Source organism: Lytechinus variegatus, chromosome 19, assembly GCF_018143015.1.
Source record: "Lytechinus variegatus isolate NC3 chromosome 19, Lvar_3.0, whole genome shotgun sequence".
NCBI classification, from domain to species: Eukaryota; Metazoa; Echinodermata; class Echinoidea; order Temnopleuroida; family Toxopneustidae; genus Lytechinus; species Lytechinus variegatus.
Window position 1 is genome coordinate 4,327,856 of NC_054758.1, and position 18,465 is coordinate 4,346,320.

Below are 18,465 nucleotides of genomic sequence, written 5' to 3' on the forward strand. Positions count from 1 at the left end.
CTTGGTCATGTGACGTGAAACTCATGCAGGATGTTCAGTGATACTTGATTTACCTTATGTCCAAGTTTCATGAACTAGGTCCATATATTTTCTAAGTTATGATGACATTTCAAAAACTTAACCTCAGGTTAAGATTTCGATGTTGATTCCTCCAACATGGTCTAAGTTCATTGACCCTAAATGACCTTTGACCTTGGTCATGTGACATGAAACTCTAATAGGATGTTCAGTAATACTTGATTAACCTTATGGCCAAGTTTTATTAACTAGGTCCATATACTTTCTAAGTTATGACGTCATTTCAAAAACTTAACCTCAGGTTAAGATTTGATGTTGACGCCGCCGCCGCCGTCGGAAAAGCGGCGCCTATAGTCTCACTTTGCTTCGCAGGTGAGACAAAAAATGATTTCTGCATTTGTAATCCCAACATTAAACGTTCCCATTTGAATGTAACAGATTGTGAGTGCTATTGAAGCTTAGCATCAAATCTACAATTGGCAGGTCGCAATATCTATACTAATGCATAATCTATACTGTACATATGTTTTTTTTTGTCTGCAAGAAACATTATAAATTCAGCAAAGAAATGTGATTCTATCCACAAAAGTCAGCCAACGAATGCAAAATAATTGTTCACACAGGATCTTGTGGAACGAAGAAATGCAAAATTATTTTTCACACAGGATCTTGTGGATGCAACACATACAGATCTTGTGGAGTGAACAAATGCAAAATTGTCTCTCACACAGGATCTTGTGGCTCAACCTTTTGCCCATACCAAGCAGCGAGAGAGTCGAGAAGAGTCAGTGTGAGATAGCATAAGACTAGTCTGCTGTGCGAACCCTTCACTTAAGTTAAGGGTCTGAATATGCCAACCTAAAATGCCTTCTGTACTCAATTGAAATAGCAAGTTTTGGATGTGCTAGTCTTTACGTGGAGACACACTTGTTGATCTAAGTTTCAATCAGTGTATGTGCTAGTCTTTGCATAGAGACCCACTTGTTAAAGTTTCAATCAGGGTCTGTGCCTGTAGACTAGCAAATGACTGTGAGAGAATGAGTGCTGTCAGTGAGGCCTTATGGATATTGGCACAGAGGGCGAAGCATACATGTATTATTCATGAGCTGCTTTAGATTAATGGATCAATTGGCATAGTAAATCCTGACATGCAACCTTAATACTTGCTATACTGCAAACTTTTCTCACAACCCCGGACATTTGTTAACCCCATACTACTGCAGGCATGCACCTAGCTGAATAAAGATTGATCAAGGAAAGATAATATCATCTGATATAATTAAAATATAAATAATTAGCTCAAGAGTAGTTGGTGATAATTCATACGGACTCGCATTGCCAGAATCTCAAGCATTACCCTTAACAGATATACCATCCCCCCTCATGAGACATGAGGCTACTCATACAACATATTATTATATTACTATCCTAATAGTTACTGTCATTGAAACTATCATTACTATCCTTACTATGGCACAGTAGATCAAACATTTATCATATTCAATGCAAGAAAGTAAGTAAAACAGCCACCCCTCGCCACAGAGTTTCCTCTATATTTCAATCAATACCTCAAAATCGATATATAGTTTCTAAATCACTCCACCTAATTCAATTAACAAAGCATAAGATTGGCTATTTTGTGCATTTTTGTTAGATTCACAACATGACACAATAAATGGTAGAATTAACATTCCCCTGGCACTTAATATGAATAATAACAACCAATCCGCCTGTACAAAAACAGACAAAACACCAACAGTCACCTCAACCCATTTCCTTTAAAGTAGCAAAAACATTTGGTAATATTTCAATACGAGTTGCTCTTGTGGGTTATAGTGTTATCTCCATCACCGTCGCCTGCCACTGAAAGACGTTAATAAGCGCATGTCACTGCAAAGTTTGTAGCAGATGGGTGGTGGTTCGGGGATGAGATGCATCCCGGTGCTTGTGATCCGGTCCTACGCTGTTCCCTTCGACATGCTGAAGTGGTTTACGATGATATGAAATCCATGCATGCGGCACGCGTGACATGCAAGTTTAAAGACATCAAGTTTTCTCCTCCGATAACGGTGCGGAATCAAAACCAAGAACGATCCTTAGAGCATTTGCTTGCAGCGCTGACAGGAGGCCGATCTCCGTCTGACTTTCCGATGGATCCTAGTCGACCCTTGACCCCCGTTATGCGTCTTGCTCGGGGTCTGGATCCGGAATATGGTGCTGGAGCAGCATTGCGGCGCCCTCTGGCGGCGCCACCGCGAGGTCTGGGTTGACCGGAGCAGCGTCGACACCGGCGAGGGTGGCAAGGTTGGGGATGGATCGGCTGCGGACGCACTGGAAGTCAACGTGCCTGCTCTTGTGCTCCTCCTTCTCCCAAGACATTCGCAGGAAAGGCCTCTGGACATAGTTGTAGATCACTGCCAATATAGAAGCAATGTAAATGTATGAGTGCATAAATGCAGAGGCCAATAAGATGGTTGAAATGTATCGGTCACACCAATATCTTACTGTTAATAAACAAGCATTTGAATGCAAAGTTTTGTTGTCAAAATTTGATAAGAAACATATAAAATTCACAGCCATTCACACCAAAAAAAATTAATATATTTTTCCTGGTTCTAAATACTGCTGTACATGTAAATAATAATACTAATAACGGTACATTTACCCAGGGTAGCCACTTCAGTTCCGAAAACTGTTCTCCTAGCGGGCCCTGCTATTATTATCACCCCGGCTAAGCTAGGCTACCTATTCAGGTGCACACAGCTCTTTGAGGAATTACTTCCTGCCGGTACCCATTTACCTCACCTGGGTCGAGTGCAGCATACTGTGGATGAATTCCTTGCTGAAGGAAACTACACCATGGATGGGATTTGAACCCACAGCGCTCTGTTTCAAAGTCCAGAGACAAATCCACTGGACCATGACACTCCATGTCAATATGTCAATATTAAAAGGTATTCCATAATTATCAATTGATTGTTTTAAGGTATGACTTATTCTTGTGCGATTTATATTTGTAAGACACAATTTGTACAAGCACTTTGTAAAAGACGGATATTAGTCTTTGGACCGTCTCTCTCCGTTTTATTGAATAGTTTTACTTGACTAAACTCTGAATACATATATATATATATACTTACCTTCTGGTTTTCCTCCTGGTCTCTGTTTGATCTTCTCTTTGTAGGTTGGATAACCTGATGAAAGCAATAACAAAAAAAGCAAGAAAACAAGAGTGAACTATTAACTTTGGATCAGTCTTTCATGTTTGCATAAAATCATAAACCTTTCAGTCTGTGTGATTCATTTTCCATCCTTCCTTTTTCTTGTGTATCCTTTTCACCTTTTCCCTTATTTCTCCTCTCCTTAACTTCATTATCTTCTCCCCTCCTTTCCTTCTTCATCTAGTTTTCTCCTCCATCTACAAGCATATTCTTTGTTATCCTTCTCTGATTTCATATGATATATATTTTTTTCAACTGAACTTGTATGATATATACTTCTAAATTGTGTTCAAAATGTATTCCCTTTGTATGAAATTATGAATATATGATTATAATGTATGCTATGTATTTTCAAACTAATATTTCAATTTCCTTTTTTATGTTTATGTCATGCCTCTGTACCTCTTTAACTCATCGCAATTCGGCTTTGTCACAATGTTTTTTATCAATAAACCAATCATCTATCTCATACCAAGGGGTAAAAATTGACAAAAAATATCTGAATTACATGTAAATGTATAGTCATGGTTTATACCCATGAAAATGTGGGAGGCTACTTTGGAAGATGAAGAGTAGGATTCGTAAAAAAAAAACCATTCCACAGAGAGCAAGACCTCTGAAAGACTGCTGTAAGGTCACGAAACTTGCTTGATCTTTCAAAGGTCTTTCAATCAACTTTCAAACATCTCTGAGGTCTTTCACAATTCCTGATGGATCTTTCAATGGTCTTCATGGTCCTCATGAATCCCCAAATTGTTCAAAAATGTTCTCTCTATAACCAATCTAGTGCTATTTTTTCAGCATTGACGGAAATGATGATTATTCAGGGCCCTGTCTTACAAAGAGCTGTGACTGATCTGATCATTCGCAAATATGGACGGCCAGCAACACCAACATCTAAAATACATGTTTGTTGAAAATATTTTCTTACTATGATGTATATTCATGCAATCAATGTTTTTTTTTTAATTTGCTGTGCTTCTCTTAGTTTACAAACAACATTGTGCAAATTTCCTGTGGAAAAAAATATGACACTGATGGATTTCCATAGAGTTACGATTGATTGGATCTCTTTGTAAAACGGGACTCCATTATCCCACTAAAAAAAAACTTACCTTCTATGCCTAGTCTAATTTTCTTCAGACCCCTGTCTTTCAGCACTGACTTGGCCACATCCCTATTCTCGATGTACTTGAAGAACCTATAGAGGGAGGTGCTGTAGATGACTTGGCAGTTCTCCTCTCCCATTGCCGGAGGGTAGTCAGGATCCCATTCCACTACGTCATCCTCTAGCAAGATGACAATATGACACTCTCTTTCTCCTTTCTGTGTAAATGCAAATAAACAAGACATTTTGTGATGGTAATAATAATAATAATAGTAATTATATTGATAAGAATAATGATAAGAATAATAATAATAATAATTGAAATAATACTACTACTACTACTACTACTACTAATAATAATAATAATACTTCTACTACTACTAATACTACTACTACTACTAGTTATAATAATAATAATAGTAATAATAATAATAATAACCATAATTATGTAATAAGATCAGTAAATGTATAAATGTAGCAAATCTGAATCCACCATGATATATTCTTGGTTACATAGACTTTCTTGTGAATTCAGTGTATAATACAACTACTTTTGTTTATCTCTATATGCTTTTATTACGAAGTCAGCCTTGCTTTTCATCCAATAAGATGTATTCAAGTGTTGTATCCCACCGCTGCCACCACGACAGTAAAGAAATCAAAAGTACTAGGATCATGCAATTTATTTTATGTTTTAATTAAAATTGTCAACATGGGGCCTCAAGGGGCAGCCATTTCCAGTTGGAGTAGAAGTTAAAGTGATTGGTTAACATTGGTTTGACTTTTAAAAAATCTGAGCTAGAAGGTCACACTTGTCACCTGTGTCTGTGATATGTTACAAAAATGAAGCCCAGAAAAAATTGCGTTCGAAAATAATTATTTAGTGCTTCAAAAACTGAAATATAAAGTGACCGGAAACATCATCTTAATTTCATCCCATACACTCATGTGTACTATTCAGGTGTCTATAAGACGCCTATTTACAAAATCGGGGTTTGCCTTGTAGTTTTAGCTTTTCATTCTCAATAATGGTTGTTTTCAGGGTTTATTAGTTCTAATACATGCACTTGTACACATGTTTCATCTTGGTTTGAGAATTTTTTAAATCGGCTGCTCACAAAGTTAAACAATACCTTTAACTACGATGGCGCTCTTCAATCTCTCGGTCACTTTCGTAACCAGGACTCGCACATTTTACAATACCTTGACACAAGGTGGTACAATAGGACTACGGCGCTATATCAGGCAGCCCTACTTGCTACATACCTGTGCACAGTTGACCATCTCTGGTAGCAACGCTGCTTCTAAATGCTTCTCAAATTCTTGCCTAGCACCGTCGTTTGAAATCTCATGTAGTAGGCATCCTATGAAACAAGAAAAGGATTTGTTTTCCTTATCAATATAATCCTGCATCCAATTGTTGTTATTAGTTTCTCTTTCAATAGAGTAGTTTCAGATGACGTCACAGCGGAGGGCATAATGATGGGGAGCATGTGCATCAGACCATAAAAACAATGACTCATCAGTTTCATGTACGGTTTTTTTGTTTCTCCTCCAACATATTTGTTTTTGGAAAACTATTTATCTCTTTTCAGGGTTAACTGCTTTTTACGGAAACAAAATTTCCTGATTTTTCCCAAATGACGTTTAAAAATTCTGATAATTATTCAAACCCATTCACATGTTTTATAAGCTGTTGCAGTGAATTACATATAAAACAATAGTATAAAACAATAGTATAAAACTAATTAGTACCACCATAACCAGTCATTCAATGGATGTTGTTATGATATGCAACAAAATTGAACAGAGACTGACTGACTACCGTGCTTTTTATTTTTGGGCTAATCAAAATTCCCTGATTTTCCCTCATATGAGGCATTTCTCCTGACTTGAGTTATTTTTTATCAAATTCCCTGATTTTTTTTCCCTGACTGGAAAAAAGTAAAATAATTTTCCCTGATGGGCTGGGAACTCTGCATAATTCAAACTTCCCAGCCTACAACATTCAATTATCGCTGATGTGGTTTACAGTACACCATGTGGAGTGTTATAGAAACAGTGGATAGAAGAGAAGAAATGGATAGGCGAGAAAGTGGAGATTTGAGAGTAGAGTATTCTTTCTTGAAAGTAGTCCTGAAAAGGACTGTAAACCAGAAGGAATTGATGAGAACAGCTTGAGAAGTAGAGCTGATGAGGAGATGCTGGCTTGAGTAGGCGAGTAGAGATGATGAGTAGTAGAGAGACTAGACGTTTCAGACAGGTTGACTGTCCGTCTTCAGGAGACGGACACTTGTTCTTCTTCTCTTCTTCTATCCACTGTTTCTATAACACTCCACATGGTGTACCGTAAACCACATGAGCAATTGTACATGCCACCATGCAAACCTTCAAACAACATCTAACATACAATTAGTAATTTAAAACTGAAAATACCTCAGTAACGTGCTCTACGGCAGCCATACAGCGAGTAGAAAAAAACTTATTTTATCATTTGTTTTGTACCAGCTACATATAGGTGGCATGAATACAAATGAATAAAACTGCCGTTTTCGACCCTGATGTACGGACGCCGTAGGCAGAGCTGCCAACCTGAACAAGTACATTTCAGTATTTTAAAAGCTGAATATCAGTATTTTGGTGAGGAAATCAGTATTTTCAAAGAAATGCCATAGGACAACACATAAAACTGAACTTTAGAAATCAGTATTTTGCATGAAACCATCAGTATTCTTCTCTTTTCAGTACTAAATACGGAAAATAAGTACTACTTGGCAGCTCTGCGTAGGGGAAATGTGACTGGAGCATTACTTACTTAAATTTTTGCACTTGATGGTTTCTTCTGTGAAGGGTATAAGTAGGTAATCACACGCCTCTCTGAGATCTTGTATAGACACGCTGGGTGGACAACGAATACAACCAACTTTGTAGAAATCCTTTTTAAAAAGGGAAGAAAATCAGTCATGATATTTAGTTTCATAACGTCACACATATTCTGAGGTCTCTATCCTGAACAAATATGATGGGTGGACAATGAATAAAACCAACTGTGCAAAACTCCTTGAAAAGGAGAGAACAAAATTATGATTCTTTTCGTGTTATAACAATTTCACATCTATTATCATACCATAGGGTATCAATTTCAAATAAGTTATATAATAGCAATGTAGATAGTTTTCTTCATGAAAAGTATGTATTTGAAAGCCATTGGAAGCTAAATGTCTGTTTGCTTGCATTCATGTACCGAAAAATATAATCTTAACATTGGATCTTGCTTGGGGGCATATAAGTGTAACCCCTGTATATGCCATTATACACTCAACAAAAATAAACTTATTTTTGCCCTCAAACTTAATTGAAAAGACAAAGAGTTTGGCTGGCTTAATGAAATGGATGATAAAATTTCGGCTGATACTACATAGGCTACTTTATATTCTCCTTTATCTATTTATTTTTCAGATTAAGACTAGAAATCAGGAACTTTTGTCAAAAATCATTTCGTAATAGGTGTTGAAACCGAAACTTTTAATTCCCAAACGCAATTGAAAAGACAAAAGAGTTTGTTTTGACTGGCTTACTACATGTAGGATGGATGAGATTTCAGCTGATACTTCAAATACTTCCAAATCTCCTTTTTGTCTCTTCAATATTCCACATTAGGACACAAAATGAGGAATTTTTTCTCAGCAATCGTTAAGTAACAGTTGTTGAAAGCTAAACCTACATTATAATTCACAAACTGTATTGAAAAGGCAAAACGTATGTTTTGCTGCCTTTACTAGAATGGATGTGAAGATTTCAGCTGATTTGGGTTACTTCTAATTCTCCTTTTTATATTCAATTTTTCAGATTAGGACACAAAATAAAAAAAAAAATTGTCTGCATTCATTAAAGCTTGTGTATAGTTTTGGTAAATCCACAAAATGCACCTATCACTATTCCAATTCATTGCTAGCTATTATGAATGGATATGCCCTATAACAGTTATGATGTGGAGGATATGAAATGAAAATGTGTTTTACAGGATAAATTTTGCGATTTTACATGGAAATTTAACTTGATCGGGTCACCCGATCAAATCAAAATATCTGTGTGTTTTTGTCTTTCAATTTAATCCTATTCCAAATCATGGAATGGGCTGAAACTTTCAAGATATGTTCTTTGTCTGTAACTTTTGGATATCTAAACACTAAATTTATAAAATAAGTGCTTGAATGCCCATTTTTTAAATTTAAAACAAGCATCGCCGAGAGAGGGCGCTATATGTCCAAGATTTGAATATTTAAAATTTTCTCAGAGAAGTGCAGTTGGAAAAATATCTAACGGTCTCTACGCTTCAGTAAGACTGTCATATTGGATGATATTTGATTATCAATCACATTATTGACCCTTTACAAAAGCTATACACAGGCTTCAAGTAATAGTTGTTGAAACCTTAACTTATAATTCACAAACTGTATTGAAGAGGCAAAAAGTTTGCTTGCTTACTAAAATGGATGAGAAGATTTCAGCTGATTTGGGTTACTTCTAATTCACCTTTTTATATTTAATTTTTCAGATTAGGACACAAAATAAAAAAAATTGTCAGCAATCATTAAAGTAATATTTGTTGAAACTTTAACTTATAATTCACAAACTGTATTGAAGAGGCAAAAAGTTTGCTTGCTTACTAAAATGGATGTGAAGATTTCAGATGATTTGGGTTACTTCTAATTCTCCTTTTTATATTTAATTTTTCAGATTAGGACACAAAATAAAAAAAATTGTCAGCAATCATTAAAGTAATATTTGTTGAAACTTTAACTTATAATTCACAAACTGTATTGAAGAGGCAAAAAGTTTGCTTGCTTACTAAAATGGATGAGAAGATTTCAGCTGATATCCCGTGGGCTACTTCATACTCTCCTTTGTCATTAGGTCTTGTCATAGTATGGTCCACACCATTGCTAAACATTCTGTGAATTTGAAGGAGAAATAATGGCATTACAAGCTGATAGAACTACAAAATGTTATATCACATAAAATCATGGGAGTGTTTTGTCTGCAATTGTATACAGTAACAGTAGTTCAATTCCACACTCCCAAATATTCATTGTACTTATATATTGGCAAAATAAGGAAGGCTTTGATTAGTTTGCTAAATATTTATGAAATGTTATACATTTCTTTCATTTTTTCAAGGGGAATTTGACACTCTTTAAGGCCTGGTCACACCACCCGAGCGTTGTTGGAGCGGTCGTGGAGCGGAGAGAAACAATCACCGCTCGCTACTGTTCACCATTTTCGATTTTGATTGGTTTTTTTTTCCCCAATTTTGTGAGCGAAATTCGACCCTCTCTCCCTACCGCTCCATGACCGCTCCAACAACGCTCGGGCCGTGTGACCATGCCTTAAGATGTAAATCACTCAGGGTAGAATGAGGTTTAGTGATCAGCAGACGTAATGCAATGCCCCACCCTTGCCCTTATAGTGAAGTAATATCTCATTTTCCCTGGTGGGTGTTTCATAAAGCTATCGTAGGTTACAAGCAACTTTACAAATGATATGTGACATTTTCTTCTTTTTGGGGGGGGAGAGGGGGGGTAAATGGTTGAAGAAAACCCACTTGGTCTGGCAAGTTGCATGATGCAAAGAGACCAGTTCGTAGTTACTTCATGGACAATTTTGGTCAAATGACCTTTCATTTGTTTCACTATGATAGGCAGATTTCAAAGCAAGATATTACGTAAGCATGCCTTACATAGGAGGATGAAGAAATTGAACAGACCATATGACTTGAATAGCAAACCAATGAACACTTTAAAAAGGTATTTGTTGCATTCCTACTTTGAATGCATATCATAGCATGTTGCAAAATGTACTTGGCAAACTGTGAAATACCAGTCGTTCGTGGACGCATTGTTTGTTTTTGGATGTAAATGAAAAACACAATTCAAAAGAATATATGAATAATCAAGACATCAAAGTTGGTGCTTATCTCATTAGATTTTAAACCACCATGTCATTTACGTACAAATGACCTTCCTATGATCATGCGCAGAAAGAAACTACATGTATGAACTGGCTTATAAAAGCAGGATTGGCTGAAAAATATCTCGCTGGTAAATCAAAGCTTTTTCACAAAATACTAATCTAAGAACTTTGAGGTATGCCGAGTAACTGAGTCTTGGAACTCTTATTAGAATGCTCCCTAGGGAGTGGAGATATACATGTACATGTATATATATATATATACATATATATAAAGCGCTTAAAAACACAATGTATTAAAGCGCTACAGTACATAAGTGGAGCATTGTGGCCCAGTGGATTAGTCTACGGACTCTGAACCAGAAGGTCGTGGGTTCGAATCCCAGCCATGGCGTAATTTCCTTCAGCAAGAAATTGATCCACAATGTGCTGCACTCAACCCAGGTGAGGTAAATGGGTACCTGGCAGGAATTTATTCTGTGAAACGCAGCGCGCGTAACAGCTGCACTGCTAAAGCAAGGGTAATTATGCTGCATATACTGTAGAGCGCTTAGAGACTTCTGACAAAGTAAGTATTATGCGCTATATAAGCAAGTATAATTATTATTATAAATTGAACGATTATCACTACAGCGAATCCTTACCTTCCTAACATGGTATTTGGATGAGCAATGAAGAGCGAGGGGTCTACTACAAATCTAGTGTTCTCTACGATCAGGGTTACACGATCTGCTAACTTGAACTGGCCGGCCACACCTACATAGTTTCTAGCCATACCTGAGATGAGACAGAAAGAGAAAGAGAGATTGTTAGAGAAGAAATCAAGAATGTGATATATATAGAATGTGATGGAGAGGGAGAGATAGAGGTAGAGAAGTTTATGTGTAACATAGAGAGAGAATGAGAAAGAGAGCAAGAAAGAGGGAGGCAGGAAGGAAACAGGTGAAGAGAGAGAAAGAGAGTGGGTAGAGAAAAAAAAAAGAAAGATAGGGAGAGAAAGTAAAAGAGAGGAGAGGAGAAATAGAGAATGAACATATGAGGTGAAAAGATAAAAATATCATAATTACATGAATCAAACACATTCAAGTGAAAACCACCACTAAATTGAACTTTCTAAGATGTTCATGCCGTAAGTTTCTTCATATTTTTGCATTTGTCTATTTAATTTTATTTTTTTGCACTACAGGTCATCACAACGTTATCCATCACATGTATAAATATTCAAATCTGGGGCCTGTAACACAAAACTTAGCAATGATTGTAGAACATTTTTCTACGATTGATTCCATACACTACAATGTACAATCAACCATAGAAATCAAGCATACGATCAATCACTAACTTTTGTGTTACGGGACCCTGGCAAGAGCAAGTGCAATGGAAGTGAATCAAACACTTTTTAACCACGGCTTCAAGCTTACTATAAACGATCAATAAATAAATGGATAAAGAGCAATTTGACAACCTCATGCAAACATGCTAAATTGCAAACCAGCACAAACTTGTTAAATGGTAAGTACTGCAAATGAGCACAACTCAATGTGAGAGGGGGGTCAGACACATTGCGGTTGGGCAAAAAAAAAGAAATCATAGCACGAAATTGTCCATCCTGTACGGTTTACACAATTTCCTGAACAAACTGTGCCCAATGGTATCTTGATCTTGAGTCATAAAGGAAAATAATGACTAAAATTTTGCAATAGAATTTTTAAAATACTTCTAAAGATACTTTTATGTGAGATCTGTAAATTTGCAATTGTTGAACTAGGTACTACATGCATGTACATGTAATCTTGTCAATTTATATCTATTTCGGCTACATACGTCACAGAAAACTCAGCAGAAAAAAAACCGAAGTGTTGCTAATTTGCAGAGGGATTTAGAAGGTCAACTAATGCTTCAAATAACTCCATGTCATGAAAGGGTTTATGGCACACCAAAGCCCATCCTTTCTTTCCCCCAACAATGACCGCTTACCAACAGGCAAAACTGTTTAGCCATTTTCTGTTAAACATTCATTATCAATTTCAATAAACATATCAAAAGGAGAGTTTTGTTAAGGGATTTTTCATTCAACGTTTCAAGCACATTCCTCATGGAAATGTACATGTAAAAATGAAATGCTATGACTGAGAGAAGAAGGAACTATTGTTTTGAATCTCTCCACATTCTGAAGAGATACATATAGAAGAGCACCAGCCCCATGAAGTCCATTTTCATATTATGAAGGGGGGGCCTCATGTCTGTGCACCTAACAATTCAACTTAAGAATAATAATGAATTTTCCCTAATCTCAAAATTTTCAGATGATATTTCTTACTAATCTCATAGAAATTTGAAAGAAATATATAATTTGAAAAAACCTTGGCCAGTCATTTTCAGATTAAAAAAATGGTGCCCCATGTCTGCGCACCCATTCACTTCACTTTACACACGATTCAGGGATTTTGATGAGGCTGCATTTTGAGGCCATCACAAGAAATGCCCAAAATTCATTATTTTTCCACCATTTTGAGTCAGATTTTTTTATAATGAATACCTTTCTATATATTGCATGTGTACAGTTTGTGGTCGTTGCGTATCTTCTTTTACTAGAATCGCGCAGATACGTGTATGCACAGACAAGGGGGACTGCGCAGACATAAAGGATCTTACCATACCCCTAAAGGCCTCTGCACACCTTACGACTGGTCCGCGATCCAATTTTGGAACAAGTCTCAATTTGCTTATTTTCTGAAAATTATGTGAATGACAAGAATGTTTTAATTTGAGGTTCAAATGTAACTGTAAGAATGCTAATATAGTTATTTTGGATTGTTGCAAGCCTGTATTTTGGAGTAAAGGTAAAACTGGTTTCAAATCATACAATGGTGTCATGGCCTTAGATTTGAACATAAAAATTATTCTTCAGAATTTCCTCTCATGATTTGGAACTTTACAAGTTAAGATATTCCAAGTCACAATATTTGCATTAAATTTATATTCCAAAATAGGGTCGCAGACCAATCGTAAGGTGTGCGGTGGCCAGAAGCGGTAATTCCGAGCAGGTTTACTCTGCGTATTAGTATGACGCATTCATGGTAATTCATGAAATGACCTATACCGTGCTCACATGCAGATCGACGATTCCTGGGATTCGTACAGTTGCTCATGGTGGTGATCGTGATGGTCGTCGAGGCAAGGTCGGAAGGCGGGCCTCTCCGCGATTCGTTGGCTGCCGAGGAAGCCGGGGCAGCTGCGTACACGACGGAGGAGCAGGGGGTCGACGATTGAGGCGGCGGCGCTGACGTCATCATACGAGCAGCATTGAAAGAGGAGGAAGGCGATTTGAGGCACGAGTGTGTTGGCGAGTCGTCGCGGTTGGAACGGACTTCGATAGGTTGAGCTCTTGTGGTTGACGACTGGGTGTCACTTGTCATCATAGACGAAGAAAGTCCTACTTGCGGATAGGAGCTCCTGAAAGTGAAAAAAAATAATAATGAATTTCACCTTTTCCATGTACATATAGATTGTCTACAGGTAATACCAAGAAAATAATGGATCATTTTAAATACAATATACATGTACACTCTCATATAGGGGAAGGCGGGGTAAGTTGTGACAGTTTTTGCTTTTCGCATGTTAGAATTGATATGATTAATAATCTTGTCGAAATAAGTACCTTGCCTTGAAATTTAATTCTTCTGAAATATTTTCCACCTATATATAACTTTCTATCCCCACACTGAAAGTCATTGTGACCTTTGAAAAAAACGATGTCAAATGGCCCAACTTGCCCCATATATGGGGTAAGTTTGAGCCACCTTCTGGGGTAAGTTGAGCCACAAAAACTATGTACAAAATGTATGAGGGAGAACCAGCATGTCAATTTTTGTTTAAAGTTATTTCACTTGCTAATTCTCTTTAAATACTAACATCCTTTAAAAGGAAAAGAGCAGTCATGTAAATTTGCTCCTTTCAGCCAGCATTTCAATCGATTTTTATGGTTTGTTTGTTTTTTAAGATACCATAGGAATTACCATGGCTCAACTTGCCCCATGCTGTCTGGCTCAACTTACCCCAGTCCGAACTTAGTGCGATAATTTTGTATCCACACATTTATTATGCATCCATCATATAAAAGACTATGACAAGAATGAAGATCCATACCTGGACTAATAATGTTGTTATCATGTTTTTATTATATTTAAAGACGTGTGTGTTTATAAAGCACTTATCTATTTCACACTCTTTTTTACTTTTTTGGCTGAAATTCATATTTTTCCCTCTAAAAAACTACTTTTTGTTTCAAAGTTGAAAACAATGTGGTGGGGTTAGGGGTTATGCTATGGGTCATCAATACATGACACCACCGTAATGTCTGACTCATTCATTATTGGCCTGGGGCTGGTGGCTCAACTTGCCCCTACGCTCAACTTACCCCGCCTTCCCCTACATGTAGATGTAAATGAAGTCGACAAAGATATCTTAATACACTAGTCTACAAGTACAGTCTTGCATCATCTAGAATTCCCAGCTACATCCTGGTGGAGCCTGGTGCCCAATTTAAGGGGCAAGCCCGGTCAGCTCAGTACTCACAGGAGCTCTAGCAAGTAAGGGCACCAGCCCCCATACATGTATATGTAGGAAGCTAGTCAGACCAGTGAGTGATGATAAAAGAGTGGAATTTATGTGTATTTTTAAGTTTTAAGGCTATGAATCTCAACCACTCACCTGCACAAAACAGTTGTGGCCGAAGTTACCTTACAAATGAATGCAAATAAACTGTAAAATTACAGTGTTGAAGTATAAGGCATTTTATCGCCCAAGACAAATTCATTTACTTGTTGAACTGTACTGCTAAAAGCATAGAATCAATGAAAATTAATAATGCACACTGTAGCATAAAATTTGCAACCTGCAAGTAAGTCAGTAACAACTGGGACATACCCAGTAAATTCTACAATGTAACCAAATTGAATGTACTGCACAATCACATTTACATGTTAGTCAAAAGGCATGGCCTTTAAAATGTAATAAGGTAAATATAAGCCTACAAAAAAGTATGCCATGTTAAGCCCCTTTCACAATTGGTGGTGCGACTGCTTGCAACAGTTGCAATTCTGTGCAACATCTATTGTGACAAAGTGGTCGCAAACGGTTGCGCAAGCAATTGTGACAGCCCCTTTCGTAAACAATATCCTTCAAATCACAATGTGTAAACTTGTAAACACTGAAGTACATGTACATGTGTATGAGTATATGAGAGTCTCTGACACCTACAAACACATGAGATAGACAGAACAACATGAAGGTCATGACTGCATATCCAAACATGTGATACAACTGATGTTCACATGTCCTGGGGCCCTTTGCAGAAAGAGTTGCAATCAATCGCAACTCTACAAATCATGTGCAACTTGATTTTCAACCAATCAACAGCGCGCATTTGGGACTTGCGATTGATTTTTTGACTTGCATTTAAATGCAACTCTTTCTGCAACGGACCCCAGGAAGCCTACAGTGTACAGCACAGCAGAAACTGCTGGACTTCTGGCTGTATCTGAAACCCTGAAAAGTAAAGCGGAAAATTATGATATCAAAAGTTCTCGCCTGAGAAGAATTACAACCAAGCTTGCAGGGCCAATTTGAGGAACATCCACAAGGCAAGAACATACATGTACCACAACAACAATGACTCACAATCTACATAACACAGTGCGCATGTACATGTACCTGTACATGCACAGGAAATGCAAGGTTCACAGGAGAAACTGTCACGATCCTCGCAATCCCTAAATTGTAAATTTTAATAAGTGTACAAATCAACGTTCTTTCAAGAGCAGAATGACATAGTATCAGGGAATAAAGGCACATCCAAAAAAGAGAGGACATGTACCATAGTAACATCAACTTACAAAACACAGTGTACTGCGCAGGAAGTGCAAGGTTTACAGGAAAAACTGTCAAATTACTTACAGTAATAAATCTGAAATGGTTAACAATATCAATTTAAGTCCAAGTTCTCTCAAGAGCAGAACGTCAACTTACATGGCATCGGGGACCTCGGCACATCCACAATGGTAAGAACATGACCACAGAAACTCACAAAACGCGAAGAAAATCTTGCGCAGGAAGTGCAAGGTTTAAAGGAACAAGTGGAATGCCTCTGGCCGTCTCACCTGCATCACGCGGTTCAATATAGCAGCAGTGCTGACTTTGAATACTAACTCGCACAAGATGTTCAGTGATACATGGTTACTCTTATATCCACTTTTTATGAACTAGACCAATAAACTTACAGAGATATGATGGTTATTCAACAAAAAACCCCAACATGGCCAAAGTTCATTGACCTTACATGACCTTTAACCTTGGTCATGTAACCTGAAACTCGAACAGGATGTTCAGTGATACTTGATTATTATGTACAAGTTTCATGAATCAGATCCATAAACTTTCAAAGTTATGATGGTAATTCAACAGATACACCCAATTCGGCCAAAGTTCATTGACCTTTGACCTTGGTCATGTAACCTGAAACGTGCACAGGATGTTCAGTGATACTTGATTACTCTAATGTCCAAGTTTAATGAACCAGACCAATAAACTTTCAAAGTTATGATGGTAATTCAACAGATACCCACGATTCGGTCAAAGTTCATTGACCCTAAATGACCTTTGACCTTAATCATGAGACCTCAAACTTGCACAAAATTTTCAGTGATGCTTGATTACTATTATGTCCAAGTTTCATGAATCAGATCCATAAACTTTCAAAGTTATGATGGGAAATCAACAGATATCCCCAATTCGGCCAAAGTTCATTGACCCTAAATGACCTTTGACCTTGGTCATGTGACGTGAACCTCATGTAGGATGTTCAGTGATACTTGATTAACCTTATGTCCAAGTTTCATGAACTAGGTCCATATATTTTCTAAGTTATGATGACATTTCAAAAACTAAACCTCAGGTTAAGATTTCGATGTCGATTCCTCCAACATGGTCTAAGTTCATTGACCCTAAATGACCTTTGACCTTGGTCATGTGACATAAAACTCTAATAGGATGTTTAGTAATACTTGATTCACCTTATGGCCAAGTTTTATTAACCAGGTGGGTGTTTCATAAAGCTGTTCTTAAGTTAAGAGCGACTTTAAGAACGACTGGTGATCCTTTCTAAAGCCCCAGTCACATATAGAGCCCGGACCACCCCGGACCACCCCGGACCATCCCGGATCTGATCCGGGGTGGTCCGGGGAGAGATCCGTGTTGGCGCCTTGGGCATCCTTGGAGGTCCGGGGTGGTCCGTGTTGGTCCTTGAACGTCCGGGAGGCCAACACGGCAGTTTTTGACTGTCAAAAACATCCGGCGTCATCCGTGGAATGCCGGGTTGGCAAAGCCATCCGGGATGGTCCGTGTAGGTCCGTGTGGCTGCCGTGTAGGTCCGTGTAGCTGCCGTGTAGGTCCGTGTAGCTGCCGTGTAGGTCCGTGTGGCTGCCTGGAGTATCCTTGGCAGTCCGTGTTCTGTTTTCCCCATCAAAATCATTACAGCGCTATTTACTTTATTAACTTTTCAGTAGTTGTTAAACAGTTGACACAAACATGCTTAATTTATTCAAGTGGATGATTAAATGATTCAGGATATTTTCTTACGCTTTGGAGATTGGCCCCAACCTAATATTTGTAAACTTAGTGCATGTATGACATTTTTTTTTCTCTTTTTTTCCCTAATATTTACCCACTACTTTGTCTGTTATTATTATTTCACATTTCATTGAAAAATATATTTTATATGTATATGTTATATGTTATGTACCTGTTACATCGAAATTGTACATTAAGTTTTATACTACTGCCCTACATCGACAGTAATATGCGTTATAACCTGGGCCTATCTTAATTGTTATTATGTTTTGTATAGACTTTGCAAATATCTTTCCTTTATTGTGATTTCAATGAAGTGATATCAAATCAAATCGAAATTACATTTGTCGTTCAAGATTTAAAGTACTTAACATTTAACAACTACTGTTAAAACAGTAAATTGTGTTGTATAAAAAACTGCGTTTCTACTGGTTAAGGAAGTTTTGATATATTTTTAAGACAACATGATAATTTTGCGACAAGGATGAGAAATAATTAACAAATAGATAATAAATAAAT

General features: G+C 37.3%; 1 protein-coding gene across 3 annotated transcripts in view; it reads right to left on the bottom strand.

The window, feature by feature from the left end:
* Positions 1 to 973: 973 nt before the first annotated feature.
* LOC121405737 (BTB/POZ domain-containing protein KCTD20-like) overlaps positions 974 to 18,465 on the bottom strand; it is a 35,968-nt gene continuing 18,476 nt past the window's right edge. For 2 of the 3 annotated variants that reach the window (XM_041596685.1, XM_041596687.1), the window contains 8 exons: positions 13,421 to 13,773; positions 10,962 to 11,094; positions 9,200 to 9,302; positions 7,163 to 7,283; positions 5,614 to 5,711; positions 4,355 to 4,565; positions 3,159 to 3,212; positions 974 to 2,432 (listed from right to left, as the gene is read on the bottom strand). In XM_041596685.1, the coding sequence (XP_041452619.1) occupies positions 2,197 to 2,432; positions 3,159 to 3,212; positions 4,355 to 4,565; positions 5,614 to 5,711; positions 7,163 to 7,283; positions 9,200 to 9,302; positions 10,962 to 11,094; positions 13,421 to 13,773 (1,309 nt within the window). In that variant the 3' untranslated portion in view covers positions 974 to 2,196. The remainder of the gene's footprint in view (positions 2,433 to 3,158; positions 3,213 to 4,354; positions 4,566 to 5,613; positions 5,712 to 7,162; positions 7,284 to 9,199; positions 9,303 to 10,961; positions 11,095 to 13,420; positions 13,774 to 18,465) is intronic. The other variant, XM_041596686.1, reaches the window with a different exon arrangement.